Below are 17,577 nucleotides of genomic sequence, written 5' to 3' on the forward strand. Positions count from 1 at the left end.
ACGTAAGCCAACAAAGAAATCCCATATGCATGTAAACGCAGGCTTTCCATTCACTAACATTTGAGCTGAGAGGACCCTGCAGCCAGGAAATACAAACATGTCACTCATATATCCTGCAATCTGGATGATACCCAGGACAGAGGAGAAAAAGACAGCAGGGGGGAAATGGTGGCTTTAAAGGTGACTGGAAGACATGAGAGAAAGGGGAACCATGATTGAAGTACAATTTGATGTTGCCTGCAAGGCTGCTGGACAGCCGAGGAATAAGTTGTAATGTCTTGCTTGGTAGGCTGGGATGCCTTTATCAGATCACAAAGATGGTGGCTGACCTCACATTCTCTGGTCTGGGTGGAGAAGATAAAGGAACAGACAGTGGCATGTGCCCTCCCTGTGTCCCCCATTCTAAAAGACTATTCCTTCCCATCAGCCCCAAAGAGCTCACTCATTAACCATAGGAAGGTCCCCTGGGAAAGGCTGAACCAGGGGCCACGGTCATTGAGAATTTCCCCAGACCTAAGCAAGCCACCAGGACCTAGAAAGAGCAGCCCTGACAATGGGACCCAGGGGACACTCTTAAGGTATGTTGGGGGTGACAGCAGAGGGTTGTTCAGTTTTAGAGCCACAGAGCCCCAGACCAAAGTGGTCTAGGGTCCGAGTGATTCCTACTTAACGGACGTCATAGCCAGCAGGGAATGGACCCCCAGGGCAGTCACACAGAGATCCCTCTAGGTTGTGTTAGGCTGAAGTCAAGAGCCTGCTGACCCACAGAAGACCACCCATCTCCACCAAGCTCAGACCTGAGCATTTACACCCTGAGGCCTCAGGATTACCTGGATTGTCCCTAAACTTCTGGGTGTCCCACCCCACAACCACAGGTGGGGGCAGCCAAAGGCCTCAAGTGCAAGAGGTTTCCATGTGGCAGCGGCCCTCTAACCCTTCCCTTACAGGCACGACTCCCAGGGATCCTTTCCCCGGCACTCTCCGTACCTTCCACACCACACCTCCCTTCCTCTGAGCCTCCTGCAGATCAGGTCAAGCACAAAAGGCTGTTTGTACCCATTCTGTGCTCCCAGGGACTCAGGTCTGTTGAATGAATGGGTGCAAAGGTCCATGTGTTTCTTGGTCACATTCTTAACTCTTGGGAACTCTGAAATCACCACACTCCTATTTGCATGATGTTCCACAGATATTTAGATGCTAATGATTGCAGATGGGGCCTAACTACAACGTATTCCTCTTCCCCTCCCTTTCTTTACCGAGGAGGAAAGAGATGCTCAGAGATGTTCAGTGACTTGCCTGAGGACTACACTTATAAGTAACAGTGTCCTCAACCAAGCCCAGGACCTGTGATTCCAAGTGCAGTCCACTTCTGCCTCACTGCTTGCCTCGTCCCTGCCCGGGCAAGTCCCGTTTATTTCTCTGAGTGACACTGCAGGTCAATCATCAAATGATTCCTGGCCCCGTCCTAACCCTCCTTGCTCCAGTTAAAGTCTGGACTTGAACTACCCTGATCCAGTCTCCCTCAATTGCCAATTTCCCCAAGAAATGCTGTTGCCCAGCCAAGACAGGAAAGATCAGTCCACGAGAACCTTGTCAGCAGCCTTCTCACATGAGGAGTGACGAGAACTGAGAGACCCAAACAATTCCCCGCAAGGTTTTATTTTTGGTATTTTTCGACTGAAATGACAGCGGACAGGTCCACCTGAGAAAGCAGCTGCATCTGCCTGCCTTTTACAGAAACTGGGGTCACCAGAGCAGAAAGGGTTCCCATCGCAGATACACTGTGTCCCAGCGTAGGGGACAAGACCAAGAGACCCCTGGCAGAGCATTCACTGAGCAAGTACTTGCTGAGTAGAACAGATGAGGTTCTTGCCCTCTTGGAGCTTACAATCTAGCCTAGTGGGGGCACAGACTTTAATCAAATAATTGCACAAACAAATTTAGAATTACAAACTGTGACAGAGTTGCATCTGCCTCAGAACTGAAGTGGTTCTGGCTTGTTTGGATAGTTTCCACCTACACCTGGTTTAGTAAGGCTTGAACAAGCAGCAAATTGGGGCCCCAAGTCTGTAGAGACTGTATAGAGGAGAGTGCAAGAGATATGACTGTTCTGTCTCCAATGCAGAGGGGCTGGTCTGGGGCCAGAGGCTCAGGCCACACCATGAGCAGACCCTTGTCCCAGACACTCTAAGTGACAGGTCCTGAGTGAATCCTATGGGTGTGTCACCAGCTGGTCCTATACTATCTTGGCTGATTGGCCCACCAAGAGAAGAGGAGTCCAGGGAACTCAGATTCTAAAATGGAAATCAGCAGGTTTCAGAGCTTCCATGCTGAGTCTTGAGCGTGACTCGCTAAGATTCAACTTTGCAGAGGCTTTTTGTGGCAGGCTAGAGCTACCCTTAATGAAGTCATAACCTGCCTCCATCTAATTAAGGGCACTCTTCAACCGGGAGGAGAAGAAGGACGCAGTGCAACACTAAAATCCTTGTCATTGAGAAGCAGTGTGCTATAGTTTGAGACTAGACCTAGTTTAGAAAGTCTGCTATGAAGACTATACTTTCAGGGATCATTTCTATAGTTTGTTTAGAAAGTCTGCTATGTTGTTTATCACCTGTGTGACTCTTGGCAAATCACTTAACCAGTGTGTGCCTCGGTTTCCCCATCTGCAAAATGAAAGTAATAATATCCATCTCAAAGGGTTATCATGAGAACTGTAGGAGATTAACACAATGAAACACCTGGTGCATAATGCGCTCCCAACAAACAGCCTTTTCTCCTTTGATCTCAGCCAACAATCCATGGCCCATCTGTCATCGGAGAAGTAGCCTTGGCACAGTGACCTAACTTGCCCCCATCCAGCTACATCCTGATACTGAATGTCTCCGTCTTCAGCATACCCAGGGCCTTCTGCTGCCTGCAAGGCCTGTCTTTACCTGCCTTCACTATGCTCCTGGAATTCATCTCTCAGGTACCTGGAATCCCCAGGCAGCAAGATACCCCCACTTAGGAGACAGGGAGGCCAGCGATGCCTCAGAGGGGCTGGTCAAAGACCTCGCTTTCATACAGCAATCCTAGACAGGAGATGCCAAACCCTGGAAATGGCCTTTTATAAAAAATACCATGAGCTGAGCAGAAGACTTCTTTCTTCAGCAGTCACCAGAAGATTAGGTTTGCAGCAGATTTGAGTTTTTAAAGGATGACTAGAAATGAAAACCTTGGATATTTGTGAATGGCAGTGATTAGGCTGCAGACAGAATATGATGGCATTCCCTTGTCCTGACCTCAGATGCAGCCCCATAAGGAACCTATACGTATTGCCTAAAGGCCAGGGACACAGCCATGGCTGAGGCTGTGTTGTAGATACTCCTTCAAGGGGGCTAGAAAACTAGGAGCACATATCGCATATGGAATAGAGATGCGGCAATGGGCAAGGGAGGGCTCTTCAGTGCCCATAGATGGGAGTTTAATCACCTTGTAGAGCAAAGCAGATTCCTGGATTACATAGTTGGCATTGCCTCAGCTTTGCTGAGAGTGGGGCATCAGAAGGAGAGAGAAAGGGCCTAAACAGAGCTCCAGACCTACTGTCCCAGATCAGAAGGTGAATGAGGAGAGTCCACCTACCCCAGTGGCCACCCCAATTCTATAACAAGGTGGCACCCCAGTGAGGGATGGAGCAAAGGAAAGGGCTGGCTCTGTCCTTATTAGATCAAGGCTGGAATCTAGAATTGCCTACCGAGCTAGGATGGGAATAACCTGTGGTTAGGCAGCTGGAGGAGGCAGATGGATATCCGATTTTTTGTTCCTGGATTCAAACAATATCTAATTTTGGCTTTTCCAGACCAAAGAGAGCTTTATTGAAAAAAATTAACTTTTCCTGAGACCATCATGTAAGGACCACTTCCTTGGAGGATGGACTCTTCAGACCCCAGCATTAGTTTTGTATTTGGAGTCAGACCCAACTGCCCAAGCTCCAAGGCTCATGGTGGCTTGGGGTACAGCCTATGTGAGTGAGAGTAGCCCTAACAATGGATTCATGAGAGACAACACAGCCAGTCAAGAGGAGCTTTCTGGATAATGTTCAGCTTTACTAGCCAATGGCTCTCATGATGCAAGGGATTCCTTTATGATGGACATAGGAGAAGGGGAGTGGTTGTTAGTCTCAAGCCTGAGAAAGAAGTCACTTGGTCAGTTTTTTAGGAATTTACCCCCTCCTTATTCACAAGAGACCCACAAAGACTGAACACATCGTTTTCACAGCTTCAAAGTTTGATGAAGACCAATGCAACATGTTTCACAGCCACTCACTGCCACTCTCTGTAACCAGCTAGCAGGGATCTTGCTAAAAAGAGGGGTAGATTGGCCAGGTCAGGGGGATTCAGCTGTGATCTGAAGAACCCTGGAATATACTTGTGGTGCGTGCAGGTGCCAACAGAGTGAGAACGGCAGGGAAATGTGAGGGAACATGAGCAATCAGAGCTCCAGCTAGTCCCCCAAAACTGCACCATTTTTATTCTTATACTGAAGTTCTACACTAGATTTGAATAAGGGAGTTTGTAACAAAAATGTTATAGATATCAGCCTAGATATCTTTGGATTTTCTTCCCAGTGCTAATATTTTATGTCCTGAGATACATCTGCACATCCTAGGATCTAAGCCAGAAGTCTGATTACCATCTATCCTTCAGGATCCAAACCCATTCTATATGTTCCATGACACCTTCCCTGATTCCATCGTCCCCACCTTCTGCTGAAGATCATTTATTTCATTGGTTGGTTTCTCTAGCTGGAAATAATTCCATTATTGGATGGATGCCTACAGGGATGCATACCTGCATGGGATGAGGAAGAGATGGTTGATTTTCCTTCTATTCCTTTCCTTCCTGAATTGGTGTGCCTTTCATCTAACATTAAGACTTGCTCCTATTGTCAACTTTCTTGCCTCTCCTCTTTCCTTTCCTTTCTGTCACCTCAGCATTTCCTAGTCCTGGAAAGTTTTAACACTGTCCTGTATGCTTGCTCTCTTCCAGTGAAACGTATGGCTCTTTTTAGTGGATTAAAAAGTAATTTAATTTAAGACTGGTCAAATCCTTTTTTGTCCCAGCACCTGGTCTGAGAATGATTCTGGTTTATAATTTTTTGGTGACCAGCTCTTCCCAGAAAGTGGTACTAATGAAACTGTTACTAAGAAAAGGAGGCCACACATTGTTGTTTCAGTTTTCGGTATCTATTTCTTGCATATTTCAAGTGTCATTCTGCTCACAACTAGATTACAAACACTCAGTCCAATCTTGTGAATTAAAAAAACAAACACAAGTTTGCCAGTCAGTACAAGCCTTGCCGCCACCCTACCTTACAAAGTCGGTAGGAAAATTGTGACCCGAGTTCCAAGTTTGATCACAGAATGGTCAGATTAATCATCAGAAGTAACCCTGATCACTAACCCACTACAAGTTGTAAGACTGGAGATATGTGGCCTGCCATTTCACAAGAAATGCAGAACTCAGAAGACATACAAATTGTAATCTAAAATTAGCCAGCATAACCTTTGTCTTCAGAGGTAGATTGTGACAGAATGGGAAAATAATAACAGCAACTAATATTTATTGAGTGTTTACTTAATGCCAAGCACAGCAGAAAACCCCTACCATAATCCCGTAAAGTAAGAGTCACACCCCTGGTACATACCTATAAAGAAATGGTGGCAGAAGGAGGAAAGCGTCACACAACCAGAAAGGCATAAACCTAGGACTCAACCTCAGATCCACCTGCCCCAGAAGCTAAACTGTAACTACTAAAGGCAAAGAAAGAACAGAAGTGTCACTCTCTAACTCAAAGTTAAACCCTACTCTCGACATCTTACTCTCCATACCCCACCTAAACATACACACACACACACACACACAGACACGCAGATATGAAGGAGCAGTCTGACTTTTCCAAAGTCTAGAAAGTTCAGAGTGAAGGAAGTGCCAAGGAGGCAGAAGCCTTGGCTCCCAGCAAAGGCTGCCTGCCACATTGGGCTCTCTACTAAAACTGCCCAGAAAACAGTAGAGTTGGGTTATTTGGGGGCAAACTCTAGGTCCTTCTCTGAACCTTTTATTGTAGCTAAAATGTCTTCAAAGAGTCCCCCAGAGGAGGCACAGCAGCAAGCAGAGACCTTGTTTTCTTCAACGAGTAAGCTGAAGTAAATGTTAAACAATCAAAATGGGTTCTCATGGTATGAACTACCATCTGCAGGCCTCATTTTGCCATTGGTCCCTTATCTAACATGGAAGGCCTGTGCTTTTACCAGGAGTACCTCCTAAGCACTGTGAGAGAGACAGGCACTGTGGCAGGCAGACAGGACAGCTTAGCAGGCCAACACTTGAGGTCTGTTCAGATGAATTTTGCTTTGTGGGAGAGTTACTAACTTAATCTTCATGATTCAGTTTCCTCATCTATAACATGGACCTTACAATAGAATCTGCTTCATGGAGTTTTCATGAGGATTAAATGAGATAATGCACTCAACGCATAGTGAAGACTGGCAGTTGTTACACTCAACATCCGCCTTCCTTTCATTTCTAACAACCCCTGCATTATGGAGGGTGGCAGTTAAACAATTATGCTGTACTCCCTTGTAGATAGAAATGGCATCCGATGTCAGCAGAAGTTGCGTGTTGGGGAGGGAGAAGGGGCAGCGATTGGGAGGCATGATCTTTTGCTGTTCCCTTTTCTTCTTTCTTGTCCGAAGATGTGATGATCACAGATGTGATGGCTGGAGTTACAATGGCAACTGTGAAAAAAACCTTGAGGACAAGAGCCACATGCCAGGGACAGCAGATTAGAAAGACAGAAGGAGTGTGGGATGATGTTGGCACCGTGAGACTCCGTATGATCCTGAACACCGTACTGTGGACTTCTTTTATGTGAGAGAAAGGACATCACTGTCTTACTTAAATCTATGTTATTTCAGGTCTCTTCACCAGCAATCAAATGTAATTCAGACTGATCCAACAGAACATTTTGTATACTGCATAGCACCAAATAAGTTCTCCATCCCCCAAAGATGTTTGTTTATCACTGATAAAAGTATTGAGCATTCTTCTGCTCTTAGTAATGCCCAAAGGTTTATTAGAAGCCATCCATTTCAACCTCCAGGTCAGCAGTTCTCAGCCTTCCCACCTGGGAGGCATTTGCAGCTCCCCTCCGATGCCCAGGACAATTTAATCAGAAGCTCTAGGTTGAGATCCAGGCATCTGTGTTTCTTAAATCTCCTCAGAGAATTCCAGTGTGTGGCCAAGGTGGAAAAACACTACCTAAGCAGACATAAGAATCCCATCTATTAAATTAAGGACTTCTGATTTAAAATGTGTATTTATTTTTTATACAAACCCTCAGGAAAACTCAACAATTAGAGCTGGAAAAGAACCTCAATCAAGTTCAATCTCTAGGAAAATTAGCCAGGAAAAGGCAAGTCCATTCCAACACTAGAACATCTGAGACCCAAAGTGGTTAGGTGGCTTGCTTAAGGTCTCCCACCTAATTATCTTTAGAATGGAAAGTAGAACCCTGGCTCCTGCCTTCAAGGACAGTGCTTTGTCCCCAGCATCACACAAGCAGGACAAGAGCGTTTCAGAGAAGGCCTCCCCATCCCAGGTAGGCTCACTTTTGTCAAGCAGTTCTACAAACACAAGAAAACTAGAGTGTTACTAAGCATTTCATAAAGGTGAGAATTATGTTAATGTTCATAATCAGTTAGCCAACTTTGGTTTGGTTGGCTCAGAATAAGAAATTGGTGAACATCTTCATTAAGAGGGAAAATAAACTACTTTAGAAAGATGTCAAAGGGGGAAAAAACACTTACTTTGTAATGGGAAAGTTAAAAGCAAACATTTACAAGACTTCTTTATGAATTAAATGTCCACACATTTAATGAACAAGTGTAGGCAAACTTGATTTTTTTTATTTATTTATTTATTTTTGGTTCCTCATGAAAGAACAGAATCTCAAGTGTGAATTGGAAGAGAGCTTTCAAAACTTCTGAGTCAGTAACTTTGAGGACAAATCTGGCATTTTCTTTAGTAAATAAATGTAAGGGGCAGTAAGTAAAATATCCATCAAGAGCATCATCTGCTCTTTTACCAATTAAATCTGCGTGTTTTATTGATGTTTGTCCTTTATTTCACCTCCAGAAGGTGCACGTGAATTCGTGTCTCTCTTTTGGATTCTACTTGCCCTTAACAGCAAGAGCTGATTAATTGGCCAGGTGTGGTGGTTCACGCCTGTAATCCCAGCACTTTGGGAGGCCAAGACAGGTGGATCATTCGAGGTCAGGAGTTCGAGACCAGCCTGGCCAACATGGTGAAACCCCATCTCCAATAAAAATGCAAAATTAGCCAGGCATTGTGGCATGTGCCTGTAATCTCAGCTACACAGGAGGCTGAGGCAGGAGAATCGCTTGAATTCGGAGGCAGAGGTTGCAGTGAGCTGATATTGCACCACTGCACTCCAGCCTGGGCGACAGAGCAAGACTCCATCTCAAAAAAAGAACTGCTGAATCAATGGAATCAACTTGGTAAGAAGTAAAGGTGCTCACTAGGCTTATTAAATAAGCAAAGGTTGTAACATAGAATAGAAATATTAGAGGTTGTCCAGAAACCTAAATTCCTTCTCATTATATCTTGTGCTTAAATTTATGTGGGAGATAGGCTTCCAAAAATTGTATGTATAATACACATTTTACTTATCTTTAACTGCCTCCCAAAAAATGTTGGCTCTTTAGTGGAACCCCAGAGTAAATCTGGAGAGCAGAGTTCTATGTTGATGAGAATTTTAAGGCCTTAATTTTTCTGTTTCCTAAATCTCTGCTCTGTTCAAGTTGTCTGAAAGCAAAGGCATATCCATGACATAATAATTGGATACGATTTATTTCCTGTTTCAAGGTCAAGTCTACAGGACACCAAGACAATGAGCCAGTCCAAAGAAAATCAGTCAAGCCTGCCTTTGATTAGCATGTAGATCATTCCCTAATACAAACAACAACAATAAAAAGCAACTGTTGAATTTGTTCACTTTCTAACAAATGGAGTTCAGTTTATTATACACAGTCCTATCACTTTTAAGGAAGAAATTCAATTAAATCAATTTGGGGCATTGTCCAAATTATTTAATGAATTGGCTGCAAGTTTTATTTCCATTGGTGTTGGCATTGTACAACTCCAGGATACTGAGTATCTTAAGGAAATGAATGCCTGAAGAACCAAGCAAATCATCTGAGACCAGAGGTTGGCAATGCTTTTCTATAATAAGCCAGAGAGTAAATATTTTAGGCTTTGTATGCTGCACAGTCTCTATCACAACTACACAACTCTGCCGTGTAGCAAAAGCAGCCCTAGACATATTCAAATGATAAACATAGCTGTGTTCCAATAAAACTGTATTTACAAATGGGGTGATAGGCCTGATTTGTCACAGAGGCCATAGTTTGCAGATCCCTATTTTTGACCCTTGGAAAACTTTGCAATATCCTATCACCCAAGAATATTTAGACTGTGGCTTTTTTATTTTTATTTTTATTTTTATTTATTTTTTTTTTTAGAGACGGCGACTCACTCCGTCTCCCAGGCTGGAGTGTAGTGGCGCCATCTCGGCTCACTGCAAGCTCCGCCTCCCGGGTTCAAGTCATTCTCCTGCCTCAGCCTCCCGAGTAGCTGGAACTACAGGCGCCCATAGACTGTGGCTTTTTAACTATTCTAATCAAAGTGTGGAAAAGGTTATACGAATTTAACATAACACTGATCACTCAAGATGGGCCCACAGGAGGTTTCCAGGATGGAAGGTACTAACTCACCACTATCACTACTTAGCAGGAAACTTGCTATCATTTTACCTACATTCTCTACTTTAATTCTCACAAAAACCTTGGGAGGCAGAATTAGAATTCCCGCTTCCCAGATGAGGAAATGAATGGAAATTTCCTTCTCACAAGAAAGAACTAAGTTGCACAGTCAACTTTCAAATCCAGACCGGTCTCCCTCCAAGGTTCCTGCTATTTCCACTACTAGCTGGGGAGGGATAGTAACGCTTCACATCTACACCTGACCAGCAGGTCCAAGTCCAGAACCCAGGGAGAGAATCTACAGATGGAGTGACTTCATCCAGTTGGCCCATCAAGCAAATCTCACATCCATTGGTTGGGGCTTGAAGATTTCTACTTCTCTGTGCCAGCAGTTCTGGGCTTTGTCACGTTATGCTCTAATCTTAACCAAAAGCCAGGGTTCACATTTAGTCCACAAACTAGGGTCATGGGCTAGGTAGGGAGGAGGTAACATTCACAAAGTGAATGTTTTCTTAACCCTTTCCAGAACCCCATAGTACAGTCATTTCAGCTCATGCCTCGAGGGTGTTTTCTGAAAAAAGAAAGTGCCCTTTCAGCACTCTTGGTGTCTGATTTCAAACCCTGCCCTTCCACCGGGTGATTCTAAGTGGGCTGACATGCTGCCCTGTTTTTACTGATTTTCCCACAGGGTTTAGTCACCCAGGTGCCCTCTATACCACATACTTGGGTTCAGGCTAAGGGGATGGGTCCAGAGCCCAGGGTCTCTCCTACTTTTCCTTTAAGGCTCAAAAGACAATTCAAGATAATTTTGATTTGTGTTCATCTGAACATGGGGAAACATTCACCCCAGTTATTCCATTGATGAGCTTACAATGTGGTCTCCCTTACAATGGAGTTTTGCTGTATCTGACTGGTCTCCAGAGCGTGAGCAGGAAGCATGCCCTCCAGCATCCCCTTTAAAAAAATTGGGGGATAGGCACAGTGACTCACACCTGTTATCCCAGCACTCGCCGAGTGGATCACTTGAGTCCAGCCTGGACAACATAGTAAAACACCATCTCCACTAAAAATACAAAAACATTACCTGGGTGTGGTGGCAGGCACCTGTAGTCCCAGTTACTAGGGAGGCTGAGGCGAGAGAATCACTTGAACCCAGGAGGCAGAGGTTGCAATGAGCCGAGATCGCACCACTGCACTCCAATCTGGGCAACAGAGCAAGACTCTGTCTCGAAAAAAAAAAACAAAAACAAAAACAAAGAAAAAGTCTGTTCATCTCTTAGAAGGAATTAGAAACGAAAAAATGTAGTACGGAACCAAGAGGGGAGAATATGGCAGATTGTGAATGCAGGGAAGCAACTCGTATCTCAGAGGCTGAGAGGCTGATGCAGACAGAGCAATGAACATGACTTCAGTGGCACCTCACTTACTAAGGGTAGGTCCTCAGAGTGGGTATGATTTTTACCCCCACTTTACATACGAAAAATCTAAGGATTGAGAAAAAGGAAAGTGACTTGCTCATAGAAGGCAGGAGCTGAGGCAAAAGTCCCTCTAGGGGCTCACACAAAAATCAAATGATGCAGCCCTAAGTGTAAGGACACACAGATGCTTAGGAGCCCCCAGTAAAGAGATGAATGCCCACCTGCCCTCATCCACAGAGCATTCACAACAGGGTCAGCTGCCATGGTCCCAGGAAGGATAGGCTGCTGCTGCCCCATCACCTGTTGGTAAGAGTTGCAAGCCAACCATTCTTGAATATTCCTAGTTATCTGGGAAGGAGTCCATAACTCTCAAACCCAAATTAAAGTTCACTTCCCTTTATTTTTTAAAAAATGGATCTTACTGATACCAAACAATGGTGGGTCTTCACAATCTGAGAAATTTTGAAATCACTCTTCTGTGTTACTTGTTAATCAGCTTAATTCCAGAGAAATTTACATAAGATATAAAGCAAAGAGAGTAAATTGGTGATAAGGTGACAGTGTAACATTTTAATCAACGAAGTTATATTTTCAGAACTTTAATGGATCCAATTGAGTATCTTTCCATAAAATAAAAATACTCCCTAATTTATCTTTTTCTGTAGATCTAGATTCTCTCATATTAAGTTTGCTTGAGGCACGGCGTACTTAAGTTAACTAAACGGCATTTTAAGGAACTAAGAATCGTTAAGAGAAAGAGCAATTTTTGATCATTCTTCTTGCTTGAGGAAGTATAGAACTAAGCCCCAATAAGGTTCAACTCTCAGAACTCTGATGAGTTGACTTCATTTACCTCATGAAAAGAATGTTGTAAATAATCTGTATTATTTCAGTTTATTAGTAAGGTAAGTCACTGTTTGGTCCACATAAAGAAAAATAAAGTTCACAGTTGTTCTGTCCAACTCCAGGGATAAAAATCAAGGCCAAAGATAAACCCACTGCTCCCTTTGCAGTAGGATAGACAAGCCTTGTCACAGAAGGGGAAAAAGAATGACGAAAGGCAAGACAGTGGAGCGAGTGAGGACACGCTTCACCAAGCCAGGTCTCCACTCCTCCCAGGGTATCCACAGGAACAAGTCACGCCCTGGCAGAAAGCTAAGTCACTCAGCTAGAAACAGGCCCAGGGAATTCAACAGCAGGCTGAAGAGCCACTACTTATGGAAATAAAGCCCCTCCTGTAAAGAACTGCACGGCTTTTCCCTCCAAACACCAAACCTATCCCACATCTGGCTTTTGTCGTGTGAATCATAAATTGCCCTTTCTTCACCACAGTGATTCATGCACAGAAGCGGAGGTACCCTGAGCCGTCCCACCTTGGAACACTAGTTCGTTCCCCTCCAGCCTGGAAAATCAGCATCACCTCTGACAGGCTGGTTTCTCCACCAGGCTCCATCCCGCCCACCTCCCCGCTCCCCACTCCCGGGCTTGGAACCTAAACCCCCTCCCCTCTCCCCCGTGACCCCATCTCCTCCACCACCAGTTCCCCAATTCCAGGCCAAGCGGTGATCGCCCGGCCCTGCTGGCGCTGGCTTGGGTCTGACAGCCACAGCCAAACCACTTACGTTTTTGCCAGAGCATGGCCTGTGACAGGATGTTGCCTTTTCTCTTTGAAGCCGACAGTTTGGCTTCTTTAATGTGAGACCGGGGTGTGTTTTCCTCCAGTGGAGCCACCGCTTGCGCTGAGGCTGTTTCCTGGGCTTTTTAAAGGCCTGGGTTCCCGCTGCGTGGGCCGCGTCATCACATCCTCCCACCTCAGGCACGGGTGCAACGTTTCTGCAGCCAGGCTGCCTGTCACCCCACTGTGCGCGCCCCAGAGGCCCCAGCCCAGAGTGCTCCACACCCGGAGCCAGCCAGCTGGGACAGAGCAACAGCGCAGCGCGGGCAGCCACGGCCTGCACCGGCCCCACGGGGACCTGCCGGGTGTGGGTGTGAAGGTGGTGTGGAGCAAGCTGTGGGAACCCCGTGTCAAACCCTCCCCAGGCCAGTGATGAGCCCAAAAGCTCCTCTGGAAAACGTTGGTCTTTGCACGGCGCCCATGCAGGCTTCCAGGCCACCAGGGCATGGGCAGGACTCAGCCCGCCATGGGGCCTGATCAGCGGGAAATGCGATTCCCAGGGGTCACTGGTTCTCAACTGGGAGGAAACACCTGTCATCTCTTCAAGCCTCAGTAAACAACCTCCTCATTCTTTTAATATTGCTTTTCTGTTTATTCCATTTTGAAACACAATAGCCCCTCCCCTCGCCCCCAGCCACCCCCAAAATGGCAAGGCTTAATCATGCTGAAATATGGGGGCGCTGGTTCTGATGGCAGCTATGCCCACGGAGAAGGGGGCCAACCCTCAGGGAAGAAAGGAGAACGTGCCTGTGCTCTTTGACTGGAGCTGGGCTTGTAGGCACAGGATGAACAGGGCCTCTCTGCGAGTGCCCAGCCACTGATAACAGGAAGCTTCTTGAAGTAGAAGTCATGGGCTCCCCGTCTGGAAGTGTAGGGGATGTTGGCTACTGGCTCCTTCCCAGTTTGGAAGTCTTCTGCCACTGCATATCTGAGGTCCACATGCTCAAGCTCCAGGGACTCAGTCAGTTTGGGGTCAGGACCCTTTGGCTATGACCCCTAGAGCTGGTGTGGGGCCTTGCTGCTCTGCCGTCCATACTGCCTCAGAGCCGTCTTGCACCCCCTAGAGCTGATCATGCTGTCGTCTGGCCTACAAAGCATTCACCTTCTCCCTTCAGCCACAGAGCTGGAGGCCTGGAAGGCCTCCCACAATCGAGCCCTTGCCTTCCTTTCCAGCCTCACCACCCACTGCCCTCCTACCGCTGGTCCCAGTGCCCTCTAAGCACCACCCAACACCCATGCAATTCCCTGCCTTTGACCTTGCTGCCCTCTCTTGCCGGAAGGACAAACCCCCTAGCCCAGAAAATATGTGTCCCTCTTCTCAGATCTTAGAGCACTTTGTTCATTATGTGATGGTGAATTGTCACATGATTCTGTCAGTTTCTCAAGGAGGTTTCATCTTTGCCTCTCCAGTGCCCCACACAAGAACTGGAGCATACTGACCCCCAGTAAAAATTCATCTGATGAAGTTAGGAATTACTGTCTCTAATAGGTTGTTGATTTGAGGGCAGGTCTTGAGGAGAATTGCTGTCCACATTTCATAAATGACTCACTCAAAAGCCAGGGAAGGCTGTCTCCTGGCTGGCTCTAAGCCCTCCCCGCAAAGCCTCTGAAGTTCAGGACAGCGGAGGCCCCCATGCCGTGGTGGCTGGCAGTCCACACCCTGGCCTGGCAGGGGGCAGCATCACTAGGCTTTAGGCTGCACCGAGGAGTTTCCATGAGAAACAGAGGCACATCCCTCAGGCCTGCCTCAGTCACAGGACTTGTGGGTTCCCATGAAGGCTCTGACACTCACTCGCTGTGTCCCCTTCAACAAGTCACATAACTCATCTAGCCTCAGTTTCCTCATTTATAAAAATGAAGAATCAGTTCTGTGTCTCACAGGTTCTTAGGAGGATATGTGACCTTGCTGGTCCTCTCTCCCATGGGTCTGTCTTTTGTCTATTTTGGTCATGTCTTATTCTCTCCAAATCCATGAAATTCAGAACTTTTTCCTATTCATCTCAGTTTCTCCCCACAGGCCTAGCACAATGATTTCCACAAAGTAATAATAATAACCACTTACTGTGCAGGAGGCTCCATGTTAAGCCTTAAATACATTACCTAATCTAGTCACCACAACAACGCTGTAAGGAAACTTCTGTCTGTATTGTTCAGAGAAACAAACAAATGCTTAGGGAATTTCATCTGTCTAATGTCACCAAGCTCTCAGGTTATAGGTTGATGCCAGACCCAAGTTCATCTGACTAGAGTCAGAGCTCTAAATAATTACACTAAAAGATATTTATTAAGATGAAAGCAGTAAATGCCAAGTGTCAGCCATGTTTGTTAGTAGTAATATAGGATCATTATTATTAAAACCTGAAGCAGATCAATAGAAGCTATATCTCATGGGATAAATTTCTGTCCGTTGGAAAGAGCGAAGGAAAAGGTGAGACCCACAGCTACTCTGACAAATCAGATCTTGTACAGTGGCAGAAAAACAAAATGTCAGTAGGCAAGCCCACCATCATGGCCAGCAATAAACCCATCCACTCTTATGGCCTCAAAGTTCATGAGGCAGATTCCAGCTCATTTCTTCCAGCAAATACCCTGCCTATCAGTGACCACATACAGGCAGGTGCTATGGAATCAAGACTTGATCAAAACAGCAAATATTTTCCAGGAAAACGTTTTCTGTGACTTAGAATCAAAAGTCAAACTGCGTGGCATAGTTCAAAAGAGGCGACTATGTTTATGCAGTGTCTCAAGAAGTGGAAGAAAAGAAAAAAAATCTGTGAACATGATCCAGATGTCTCCAAAGACAGGTGTGCTCACGTTTTTAAGGAATTTGATATGCCAAGATCAAAACTTCTAAAATAATTTATTAAAGAGCACTGATTCATATTGCAAAAGAAATTTTAGCCTCGCAAAAAGATTCACCATCAATTTCATTTCTTCCATCATTTAATAAATATTTACAGAGTGCTTATTATATGCCATTACCTCTGCCAAGTCTTGATCTTTTCTTTTCATTTAGCCTTTAATCATCTTCATTCTCATCATTTTTGATTTCTGAAAGCCCCTATCTTATTTTGCTCCATAACTTGTTTATTCATTCATCTACTTTCCCCCTTATTTTCCATGTCTATTCTTTTTCCTGTCCCCTCATACCCCCACCACCCACCCACCATTCCAATCAGGGCAACTCTTTTCAGTGGTTGATGTTGAAGCTTTTATTTGTAGACATTTGTGCCTGTTCTTATAAGATATGTATTGTTTGGCATGTCTAGATTTTTAATTCATGTAGATGATGTTTTATTATGCATTTCACATCGTTTCTTGTTTTTTTAATTCAGCACAGTGTTGTAAGATCTATCCACATTGATGTAGACATTCCGTGCATCACTTGTAACACCTGCAAAGTATTCTATGGTGTGCGAGCACTGCATTTCACTTAAGCAGATTGTCTCCAGCTTCCTCTTCCACACACAAAGCATCGATGAACATTCTTATATGCATCTTTTTTCAGAGGCATGTGAAAATTTCCTTGGGGTTATATACCCAGAGGTGGAATTACTGGGCCAAAGAATAGGCATATGTTTAATCTGACTGAATACAAACAAATTGCTGTCCAAGACTTCCACCAGCAGTTCATTCTTCCACCAGCTTCTCATATTTCCACTTCACCACCAAACTTGGCATTATCCAAGGTCTAAATGTTGCCAGTGTGGTAGATGTAGTGATAGCAACAGTGTAGCGGTTTTCTTTGTTTTTTTTGTTTGTTTGTTTGGTTTTAGTGTAATAGTGTAGTGATAGCATAGTGGTTTATTTCACATTACTAATACTAATAAATGTAAGCATGTCTTCCTATGCATGTTAACCCTATGGAGTTTCTCTTCTCCAAAATACCCCTTCAATCACTTCTTGACCTTTTGGCTAAGATCAAGTGTAGTATCTGTTCTTGCCAGTTTAAAATGTCTGTTCATTCCTTTGCCAATTTCTATACTGGGATTGCCCTTTTTCTTGTTGATCAGCAGAAATTCTTGGCACATCTGTATTCTAGATGTACAGTTCTAGATATTTTCAGTTTTACTTAACACAAATTTCTTCACTCTTGTCATCTGCTAACTTTATTCATAGTATGTTTTTCAAATATAAATACATACTTTATGTACATGGACCTATTTTATTTTACTGGTCTCATTGTTCTTGTACCTTATAGTTTTTATTGTTATTTATTATAGTACAGCTTAAATTTTTCAAATAAGTTTATCAAGTTCCTCAAAAAATCCCAGCCAGCACCGTGGCTCATGCCTGTAATCCCAGCACTTTTGGAGGCCGAGGCAGATGGATCACCTGAGGTCAGGAGTTCAAGACCAGCCTGGCCAAAATGGCAAAACCCTGTCTCTACTAAAAATACAAAAATCAGCTGGGCATGGTGGTGAGCACCTATAATCCCAGCTACATAGGAGGCTGAGGCAGGAGAATGGCTTGAACCTAGGAGATGGAGGTTGCAGTGAGCAGAGATCGCACCACTGCACTCCAGCCTGGCAACAGGGAGAGACTCCCCCTGTACCCAAAAAAAAAAAAAAAAACCTGAAATTTGTATTGGTTTTCATTGAATTTATAGATTACTTCAAGCAAGAGTGATGTCATTATAAAATTAATTTGGCCCAGCTGAGCAT

At 44.7% G+C, this 17,577-nt stretch overlaps 1 protein-coding gene and 1 non-coding gene across 2 annotated transcripts in view; one reads left to right on the top strand and one right to left on the bottom strand.

The window, feature by feature from the left end:
- POU2AF1 (POU class 2 homeobox associating factor 1) overlaps positions 1-13,273 on the bottom strand; it is a 30,823-nt gene extending 17,550 nt beyond the window's left edge. The window contains exon 1 of the mRNA XM_008020800.3: positions 12,861-13,273. Within this exon, the coding sequence (XP_008018991.1) occupies positions 12,861-12,876 (16 nt within the window). The 5' untranslated portion in view covers positions 12,877-13,273. The remainder of the gene's footprint in view (positions 1-12,860) is intronic.
- Positions 13,274-16,808: 3,535 nt separating this feature from the next.
- On the top strand, positions 16,809-16,994 carry LOC119626663 (U2 spliceosomal RNA). Its single transcript, XR_005242816.1, has one exon. It is a non-coding gene; the product is annotated as a U2 spliceosomal RNA (small nuclear RNA).
- The last annotated feature ends 583 nt before the right edge of the window (positions 16,995-17,577 follow it).

This window comes from Chlorocebus sabaeus, chromosome 1 (genome assembly GCF_047675955.1).
Source record: "Chlorocebus sabaeus isolate Y175 chromosome 1, mChlSab1.0.hap1, whole genome shotgun sequence".
Lineage (NCBI taxonomy): Eukaryota > Metazoa > Chordata > Mammalia > Primates > Cercopithecidae > Chlorocebus > Chlorocebus sabaeus.